General features: G+C 45.4%; 1 protein-coding gene across 1 annotated transcript; it reads left to right on the top strand.

Moving 5' to 3' along the window:
- The first annotated feature begins 157 nt into the window (after positions 1 to 157).
- Positions 158 to 9,664, top strand: LOC144107927 (EARP-interacting protein homolog). Its single transcript, XM_077641164.1, has 9 exons — positions 158 to 453; positions 518 to 601; positions 1,322 to 1,457; positions 2,371 to 2,530; positions 4,093 to 4,189; positions 4,636 to 4,772; positions 6,471 to 6,638; positions 8,376 to 8,534; positions 9,434 to 9,664. Exons 1-9 carry the CDS (start codon positions 412 to 414, stop codon positions 9,600 to 9,602), a joined length of 1,152 nt encoding a protein of 383 aa, XP_077497290.1. The 5' UTR covers positions 158 to 411; the 3' UTR covers positions 9,603 to 9,664.
- Positions 9,665 to 10,712: the final 1,048 nt, after the last annotated feature.

Raw genomic sequence — 10,712 nt, 5'->3', positions numbered from 1 at the left:
ACCAACAAATTCAAGCATTTGAAATTAAGTAACACAAACAGTAATTTACTAAAACGTCAACTAAAGCTAACAAGGCTAATAATTTTCTTTTGAGACCTCGCACTCGGCATACCCGTCAAAATTAGATAACAGATGTTCTCACGTCGCACGTCAAAATAGCTGGCGTTGATTCCTAAAACAGCCGGGGCGAGCTGTCTGCTAGCTGAGCGCTTATGCTCTCGTGCTCACAAATCATGAAGTTTTAGATGGGTGATTTAGGCGTTTAGAAATCGATAAAACGATGTTAATGTGGGACATACGCACTAGGCTCCTGTAATTAGTGGTGGTCGATTGTGATCGCCGTTGAGCACTTGATGGCAGCTGCCGGCGTCTCGTGACAGGTGCACGGTTTCTTGTCCGTAGTACGGAAAGATGGAAGACGAAGCTGCTGTCATCTACGGATTGGAACTCCAGGTGAGTAGCTATGCGAGCTGAGCACCTGGCGTAACAGATTTTAACCGGTTCGTTTATTTTGCAGTCCCGATCCCTGGCAGCTTTAGCAGCGGAGACCGACACAGTTTGCTTTCTGGTTGGAACTCAGTCGCTCAAGTGTGACAACCAGGTTGGTTTGCCGACTCGGTGGCAGCTGGGAAGGTGCCTGCGTTCACTGCCCAACGGCCGTCTCGTCTGTTTTTGTTTTTATTTTTCATTTCGTATTCTGATTAATGCACACAGCGACAAGCACCATTTTCGGTAGTTTTCGCGAGAAATTGGCGCTGCAACCATTTCATTTGGCTGAATTACTGTGATCAAATAAATTCCTGACATTACTGCAGTGTGTTGATCGCTAGCTTACAGCGAGTTGCTGATCAGAAAGCACCAATCATATATAGAATGAAGTTTATTGAAGCGCCAACAACTATGTCGTAAAGGTAATATTTGGGGCCATTTGCAGGAAACTGTACCGTTTTTTTGTGAAACACCGAAAAGCGTTCTGATTGATCACTTAATTGTATTTTTTTCGTATGCATGCTGTATCTTTTTAGCTTTTTTGCCAACCTATGTACCCTGTCTGTCACACTCTTAATTAATCTCTAGTTGCTATTTTGGACAGGGTATACAACAGCACAGAAATCAGAATGGAGCACAGCAACTTCCCCTGTGTCCACTGCACTCTCCGCCAACTTGTTGACTTGTATTGCAGATATATAACAAAAAAATTCTGGTTTCCTTCAATCCAGTAGTGCAGAGGTGTAACTGCAGCTCCACAAAAACTAGAACTGCATTCAGCAGTGCTGCACCTCTGCACAGATCACTCAAGTGCCTGTTGTCTCCTTGCCAGATCCATGTACTGGTCTACAACGAAGAGACCAACTCATTGAGCAAGGCTGTGTACATTCACAGTGCGGGAGAGCTTTGGCATCTGGCATGCTCGCCAACTGACAGGACCCTGTTCTCCTCCTGCTACAATGAAATCAGTAAGCACCTGTCCGTTCTTCCCTGTGCCCCTGCCTCTCACCACCACCTGTCAATGCTACAGGCGTGTGGTGGTAACTGTGCTGTCAAACCTGTATATTATGTATCATAGCTTTATGAAGTGCCCCAGTTTACTGTGTTGGTTGCAATAGCTCCTGCGATTCAATGCACTTCGAAGTGAGATAGCATGCTGCTTTGGTTCTGATAAAGTTTGCTATGTCTGCATTTTACTGTATGTCCTCATGCTGGAGCAGCAAAATAGTGAAAAGACGCTGCTGAGGATGAATGCTAAACGCCTGCAGCTGATTGGCCTTATGAAAAAAAAAAAAACTGTACTGATTCTAAAGGCTGTTTTCCTAGCAGAAAAAATTTATGTCAAGCATTAGGGGTACCTAGATTATCATTTCTTCTCATAATGGTGCTGGAAAAACCGAGTGTGAAGGATGGGCTGATAAACCAGCCTTTTCTACTGTTCAGGTATTTTAATGCATGGCTCTCAGTTTCCTCGTAATACAGCCATGGATCATGAACCTTGGCAAGACTCTACAGAACTCCATTTAGAAATCTACCTTTCTCAGGAGACTTGTTATTACTTCTCAAACAATCGAGACGATGCTCTTTACGAGAGAATGTTTTCTTTCACACTTTTATTAACTCTCAGAATCATATTCTCTATTTCAAGTGCTCAAAGTGACACAAAGCACCTGTTTCCTCAGTTACATACTGGCACCAGACTTAGTTCTTGAAATAGCGAGTCTGAGGAAATGGTTCACAACTGAAAAAGGTCACACCCGGTGCTGCGCATGCATTGTATTGTTGCACGCACTGTTAGATATCTAACTTTCTGTCACAACATCCTTTCTGTCACCCAGTTTGTTTAGTGTCTGTCACCCTTTCTCTCATTCCTCGGTGCAGCCAAAGCAGGGAAGTGTGAGATGCAAGCTGCCATCTGGAAGCTGCCTGAAGTACCTGTTGTGGGTGATCTGTCACCTCCCGACGATGGATTGGCGTCGTTGCCGCGACTCGAAAAAGTCACACACCTCGACACCCAGAACTATGGCAGTGAAGTACCCAGGTATGCTTGTCAGTGACCTTTTGTTTTATTCATATATATTTTTTGAACTCCATGTTGCCACCTCTTCACATTGGAGTTGTGCTGTGGCCAAGGCTGCAAGCTTGTTCCAGACTGGCAGGAATGTTCTAGTGGTGTAAGCCACCATGTTAACTTGAAATGCTTTGTTTATAACGTACAGTTAACGAGCAATTATAGCTCTTTGTACTGCAAAGGTAGAGCTTCATCTTGTCCTGAAAAATTGCGAAGTGTTTACGTTTTGTTGTGTAATGCACTAAATTTGGCAAAGGTGTCACTGTACTACTCTATCTTTTATTAATGGCTAAGGCCTACAGTAAAGTCCAAGACCTACACACTGTGTGGCACTCTGGGCTACCACAACGATCACAGCAGGCACATGGTGCTGGTCATGTGGAAAACACTGGTCATGTGACCAGTGGTTATGTGACTAGATGTTGGTGGTCCATACCCTGATTATGCCAGGGAGTGCTCAGTATAACAGCTTTTCCTGTGAAAGTAACATTGGTTCTATATTTATCTCTCCGCATCACTTTTTCATGAAGTAAAACCCTGTTGTTATAACACCTAACACAAGCAATGGTTTTCTAGCAATACTTTGATTTGAGCTAGTTGGTTGTAGCATGACATGGTTTACGCAAAAAGTGTACTGGCGCTAAAAGACGGAGACAACACACACGAGACAGGACTGGTGCCAAGGTGGGGTCAAAGACCCATTTCCCAAGCATTTCACCCTTAAGAAGCCGAGCACCAGGTCAGGGGAAAGCTTGTACCCATTGTAACACCGGTGGGTATTCGGCGGCCCTGGGGATGATACTACTACAGTTTTCTCTTTGGAGCCGTGTTGCTGCAGCCTTAGAACATTAGAACATTAGAACTGCAGAACATTAGAACACAAGATGGCCTTAACCCATATATGCTGAAACTTCTGAAATTTGAAAAAAATTAAAGTATTTTTCTATATAAAATGTTTATTTCACTTCATAATTCAGAATCATCCTTTTTGTTAGTGTAAATATTTTTCTCAGCGCCGACTTTGGAGCCGTCCTGCAATGCAGGACACTAGGCAAATTCGCTAGCTGTTGCGTGCAGTAAAGCTTCCAACATTTTGACTTTAATATCACATTTCTCATCGTGCGTAGTGTTCTTTTATGACAATGCTCAAAAAAATTATTTGCTGCTTTTTCTTGCAGAATTGCACTGTAGTCGATGGGGTTGAATTTCAAAAATGGTGTCCACAGAAGACTGGCGGATTTTTCTGAACGCACACAACGCAACCCTTTCACAGGAAAAGTTTAGACCTTCTTACACCTGTGCTAGTGGGCGCTAGCTTTTACACAATAGGCTTTTAGAGTTACTGCACAAAATAGTGGTGCCCTACATTTGGGATGCTAGGCATATGAGTATAAGGGTTAAGGCAGACTGACTAGCGGTGCCAAACTAAGCAGGAATACTTGTACCTACAGTGAAGTGCCATGTATGGATGAGGGCAATGTCTCGGATATCCAGCGGATGCCCTTCTAATGTATATTCTGGCTTTTGCACAGGGTGCTCTGGGAGCCCACAGAAGGCCGTAAATTGGTCTCTTTGGTGAACAACAATGTCCTCATGTGGGACCTTGCATCATCAGGCACGTCGGCCACGGTAAAGGTTTTTTCGCAGCTGCCTGCCATCAACACTTATTGCCTGCTGCCTATATGACCAGCCAGTCAAGCTCATAATAGTTGAAGAAATAAGTAAAAGCACTGACCCTTCCCCGGAAAGCATTGAAACACTGTGCGAGACAAGCTTCTTCACTGGGATGATACATTAACAGATGCAGGAAGCAATTTCACATAGTTCTGACGCTGGGCACATGTTGATGTGGCAGTTGAGAGAGTGTTCATCACGTTACAATCCTCTGTCATTTCCATGCACCGCATAACTCTTACGACCTGCCCTTGGGAAGACAAAAAAGGGGATCACATGCTTCTTGAGATCGGCAAAGCCTTGAGGGATATTCCAGGCACATGGCTAAAGAGATGCCCGGTGTTGTTTGTTGCCGCTTCCTCTTACTATGAGTTCAGTGCAGCTGCTGTTGTTATGCCCAGCTGACAGGGTGCATCACGGTGGAGCTCAAGGGCAACCCCAAGCTCACCTGCGCTGCATGGAACCCGCACCAGAGCTGCACCCTCGTGGCTGCGGCCGTAGACACTGGAATCAAGGCCTTTGACTTACGCTCCATGCAGTAAGTTGCCCAGCCTTCAATGCAGTTTGCAAGACAGTTCCAATAACTGCTGAAGTGATATGTCATCATAGCAGTCATCATGTCGCAGGTGCAGTGGGGTAGTTTCAATACTGACTCTGAGAACCGTCTTCATGTTGTCCAAATGGATTGTGCATCAATACTGCTTGAGCTGCAGCTTGGTGAAACCAATGGCGCTTTATTGGCCATGCCTCCGAGTACACTTTTCACAACTGTGGTTGATAGGTTCAGAGTGCACATGCTGGTTCTGAGGCCTTTTCCAGGCTTGCTGTGCATTGTCTTTTATTGATGGTGGTTTTTTTTTTATGGTGGCGCAAGGGCATCTGTGGCCAAAGAATGCCATGGCACAAGGTTCTCCTACTAAAGGTGGGGTCAAAGACCCATTTCCCAAGAGATTCACCTTAAAGGGGCTGCGAAGGGGGCTCTAATAAAGTTGCGGCATGCCTGGGGTATCAAAGCACGCCGCTTTACGAATAGTGTCCAGCAAGAATTTTTTTAATGCGCTTTGTAGAAGCCGAGTTATCTGTAGTTAAAATTTTGAATTTCAGCGTCTTCGCGCCTTTCCCTCTCCTCTCGGCACTTTTTGCACGCTTTATGGTAGGCGCATCCTTCGCCTTTTACTTATTTATTTACTGACGCAACAATTTTGGTTCTCGATTTCGGTTGCAGCTTGCGATGGGAGCAGTATCCAAAAATTTATGCTCGCCATGTCCACAGTGCACAATCAAGCACCCTAGATGACCTAAGATCACCCAGAGGTCTCCACCTTGGTGTAACTCAGCTTGCATGCTGTTCACGCAAAGTTCACTTGGCTCACATTTTGACTGCAGAAGGCTGTTTTTTATCACCTATTCCTTTAAATTCAAAATAACTGTGTCCTGGAGCAGTCACACGTGTAGTTAGGCTGTATATAATACTGCTTTTTTACATTGCTGGTTATAATTTAGAAAATTATGAGAAAGGGCGTCTTGCCATCTTGCATAGCCTCTTCTGAGAGTGCTCCGCAGTGGTGGCCTAGTTGTTTTAGCATCCGCCTGGCACGCAGGACATGCATGGTTCGATCTTCAGTGCCGTCGCGTACCCACCGGTGATGCAATGGGTACAAACTTCCGCTTGGCCTGATGACTGGCGTCTTTGGGGTGAAATGTATCTTTGACCCCACCTTGATTACATAAATTAAAAAAACCTTATGCCGTGGTGTTCTTTGGCCACATATGCCATTGTGCCGTTAAAAATAATCATCTCGTGACAGTGCTGCATCTTGCTCATGAGCATGAATTGGCTATCATTGTACCTGGGCTTTGTACATTTTTTTCTGACCCAGTAGGGTTCTCCGTGACGTAGTATGCGATTTGCTGCCTACTGCATCTGTTGCCTGCTGGAAGCATTAGGAAGACTGCTACAGCACAACCGAAAGGATAGGCCTTTTAATGCTTGCCATTAGGTAAAGAGTCAGTTAAACATCAAACTTGAGTTACAGTGGACAATTGAGCAATTGAGTTGGAATCCATTCTGAAAAAACTGCAAAAAGGAAGCGGAATACGATGAAGGACTACACAGGACCATGCTTCTGTGCCTGTCCCATGTATTCCATCGTCCCTGGCACAGTTTCCCAAGATTGAGTTGCAATGGCTGCAGAGCAGATATGCAGACAATGCCATCTTTCCAACAACCATGCAGGCAGGCATGGCAGATCGAAGGGGCCCACGGGCAGCTGGTTCGGGAGTTGGACTTCAATCCCAACCGGCAGTACTTCCTGGCCAGCTGCGGCGACGACTGCCTGGCCAAGTTCTGGGACGTCCGGAACCCGTCGGCCCCAGCAGTCACCCTCAGCGACCACTCGCACTGGTAAGACAATGGGCAGCGGTAGTTTTCTTCTCTTACTTGCTTTTTCACCTTGTCACCATTTTGGTTGAGAAGAATCGACTGCTGAGTGAGTTGGTGCATGACTCGAAGATACAAGGCGCAGGAGTAGACAGGACGAACAAAGAGGCCTTGTCCGTGTTCCTTCTTTGTTCGTCCTGTCTACTCCTGCGCCTTGTATCTTCGACCATTTCAGTACTTTGTTGCCAAGCGAGTTAGTTTCCACTTCTTGAATGTGCGACTTGCTGGGACTTGTGCTATGAGTTATCTGGGCCCCATTCAAGCCATCTCTTCACAGGTGGTACAGGCAGGAACGTGTTATTTTTAAACCTTTCTGGTCATCCCCCATAGTGGTATTTGTCTCTTCACAGACTTAGGCCGAGTAGCCAACCTGAATTTTGTTTCCATCACAGCATAGCGTCCAGCACAGAGTGCTGTTGTGTTCGGTGATGCTGTGCATTAATGTCCGTATGTGCAGAAAAGGCTCCACGAGATTGGTCTAATGTTCGAGCTTCCCATTTCAGTCTCAAACGTGGCGTTGCACCACTTTTCCGCTCCCGTTAAATTGTCTGGCCTAGTGGCAAACACAGTCAAGGGCAGCTTGAGAGCATTTGCGGTTCACAAGGAGGGGGTCATTCCACCTTCTTTTAAATAAATTTGTGGCAGACCATGCTTTCCTTGTGTCCTGGTCATCTCAAGTGCTGTGCGTTGTTGTATGACTCTGAACAAGAAACAAGTCTATTTCGGGTTGCCTTCACCACGTCTCCTCCTGCTCCCCCAGGTGACAAGCACTGAAAGCAATAGCTCATAGAACGGTCATTCTTCAGGATACACCACCAGTGGAAGTATTATAACAAATTGTAGCAATAGCAACCACATTGCAGGCTGAGAAAAATAGTGATGCGCAAAGGAAAAAAAATTATTTTTATGTACAGAATCTGTTTTCACAGTGGGAAATATATACTAATGTTGTCAAACGTGTTTACGAAAAATACACGTGCACTTGAGTCTGCAGTGCATACCGTTCCAGGTGTTAAGCCAAGCGAGTTTAATCTTCGCATGCAATTTTAACACCTCTTTAGTTTGGCAACCAGCGGCCCGTTTAGAAAATTTGTGTATTGACGCAGCTTGATGCTAGCACTGCATGGCTGTTTCAAAAACAAACAAGCAAATGCAGGTCTGACTGTTTTTTCACTACATTGCTGCTGGCACTTTCCTCGCGGTCACACCAGCGGTATCTGTTGCTGTGTTTGTTTGCATGCGGATTTCTCACGTGCCCATTCACAGTTATCACCACGACAAGCAAGTTACAAGTCTGCGATCATTTGGTATGTCCGCAACTGGCTGTGAAGCTGCCAGACTGTGCCAGCGACCAACAAGTTCTGCTGAAATCAGTTGCCTAAACAGTGGAACTACATCCCTGCTGTTATGCATGTGGCAAACAGATATTGATTTCCCCACTGGGGTAGGCATAACCATTACCATCCTGACGTCACTGCGGCAAACAAATAGGGAAGTGCATTATGGGGTGTGCACCCTTGGCACAGGAGAAGCGAGCACTGCAATGCTGCATCCCTTGCACTAGTGCAGCCAAACGGCCTATTTTTCTGCTCATTGCAGAAGGGACAGGAAGAGCGAGGAATAGAAAGCAAAAGAGAAAGGGTGAAGGAACTAGGAATAAAGATCTCAGTCACTGGTAATGCCTCCCTCTTCTCTTTTCAGGGTGTGGAGTGTGCGCTATAACCACTTCCACGACCAGCTCGTTCTGACATCGAGCAGCGACTCCCGGGTGATCCTCTCTCGCGTCGCATCCGTGTCATCCGAACCTTTCGGCCACCTTGTGGATGATGACGAAGAAGGTGGCGATGAACATAAAGAAAAGTGAGAATAGCTGGTATTTTTTTTCATGTAGTCATGTTAGCAATCTTCATAGGCGAGTGGTATGCTCATTAACTCTAGTGTGCCTCTGACTTCAACTGCCGGCTCTTTCGTTTTTTTGGAAATTATTCTTCCAATGCCTCTAACCATCTTGCACAGCAATTTTAGTAGCTGTAGAAGTATATGTTCGTGTCAAAAACCTTAACGGGCTGTAGAGCCAAATGGGCAAATGCACAATGCTTATTTTGAAATTTTGTGGCACCTAGAAGTCCTTACAGGCCTAGAAGAAAATGGATAGCATTGCTGTCTACGGCTTCAGCGGCTGCGACACATTTCCCATTGTCAGGTTGCATTGCGAAACTTTTAATGAAGCTGAGCCATGAAGAAATCTCTACCAAGTGTAGAGCATTCTTGCGTGTGCTATAGTCAGATGCAACTCAAGAATGAAGCAGCTTTCCTCTCTCAAAGGACCCTTTCCAGCCAATGGCATCAGCCTATTCTTATGACCCTGCTAGCGTGACAAGGTGTGGAGGCAACTATCCCCTTTCCCCTGCCACTCCCTGCACTGTCACGCTAGCAGGGTCATGAGAATCGGCTGATGCCATTGGCTGGAATGGGGTCCTTTGACGGGAAAAGCCGCTTGGTTCTTGAGTTGTATCAGACTATAGCTGACCTGCGCCCGTTTGCACCTGTGGTGCTGTATTCATTTCTTTCTTAGCCTCTTGATCTTTCCCTATCCGTGCAGTGTTAACTTCCTCATCTACTGAATACTTGCCTCTACAAGTTTCCTTTCATCTATTTGCCTTTGACATTCATGTGCTGTGAAGCAATCAGGAAAGTTGGGTTATGGAATTACTTCGTACCTTGAAGTGTTATCAGTAAACTTTTGTTTGTTTTTCCAGAAAATGTGAGAAAGATGGTGTGATAGCCACCTACGAAGAACACGAGGACAGCGTCTACGCAGTGCACTGGTCGACAGCGGATCCGTGGCTCTTTGCGTCGCTCAGCTATGATGGGCGGCTCGTTTTGAACCGAGTTCCTCGCACCGAGAAGTACCGCATACTCCTCTGACAGCGTCCAGCATTCCTTTCTTTTGCATTTCAGTGCTCACAATAAATTGGAGGATTCAGTTACTCTTTCTCAGTGATTACTTGGCTCTAAAATGGCACAACCAAGCATCTTAACATCCAACCAGATATATTAGGAGAGCAGCCTAAATCTATATTGTATCCCTCTGGAATGACAGTGTGCCTCAATGCAGGGACAGCTACATGAAGCAGTCTTAGCTCTGAAAAGCTTTGCTTTATCCCTTAGCTAGCAAATGCACAGATGCCATACTTTGGGGAAAATAATCGTGCTTGGGTCATTACAAGAACACAATGTGGTGTAATCACATTGCAGATTGGGTCACTCTTCCAGAAATTCTGTTCGCGGTGTGATGAGGCTAATGGAATATCTACGAGGCTGTGTGAAGATGAAAGTTTCGCTTTAAGCACATCCAGCCCACTACGCAACAAAAGGATTTAATTAACCAAAAATAGTTTCTTATGGTGGTTTACGATCAGCCTTGCACGTGTAAACATTTAACACAAATGCTGCTGCATCATGTTATAATATACACCACAGAGGCCCTTCCAAGGATGCTGAAGTTTTTGGGACGGCCTCTGTGTCTGGCATTATCCAATCCTTTCCTTGGAACATGTAGCCCCCCATAAGAGATGGCTGCACCACAGGAACGTTGTTTTCTGTCACTGGCAATAAGAAATGCACCAATGCATTGCCACATCAAGCAGTGCATTCAATTCAAAGCTTCGCACTAACAGCTGCCAGGACACTGCATACAGAAGGATGGATAGCTGGGCAAGTTGGTAATAGTTCACTGTGGGTGGTACAGCGCGCAACAGACAAAATAACTTAAGAAAAAGACACCACAGACGAGTGCTGACTCGCAACTAAAGTGTTATTTAAAGGCACACAAATTTTATAAGTCATGCGACCTTACAGAGCCTCTAGCATTTGCACAAACACTTTCCAGGGGTGAATCTTTAGCTAATAATTTGCCCCCCCCCCCCCCCGTGCTTAGTTTATCTCAAGTTAAAATTATGAATTATCTAGAAACGGAACCTCTTTGCCAACCAGCAACAAGGCTGGCTGCCTTATACACTGTGACTGTTTCTTAAG

The sequence above is a fragment of the Amblyomma americanum genome, chromosome 10, assembly GCF_052857255.1.
Source record: "Amblyomma americanum isolate KBUSLIRL-KWMA chromosome 10, ASM5285725v1, whole genome shotgun sequence".
NCBI classification, from domain to species: domain Eukaryota; kingdom Metazoa; phylum Arthropoda; class Arachnida; order Ixodida; family Ixodidae; genus Amblyomma; species Amblyomma americanum.
Note: the sequence above shows the minus strand (reverse complement) of the source record. Positions and strands in the feature narration are given on the sequence as shown.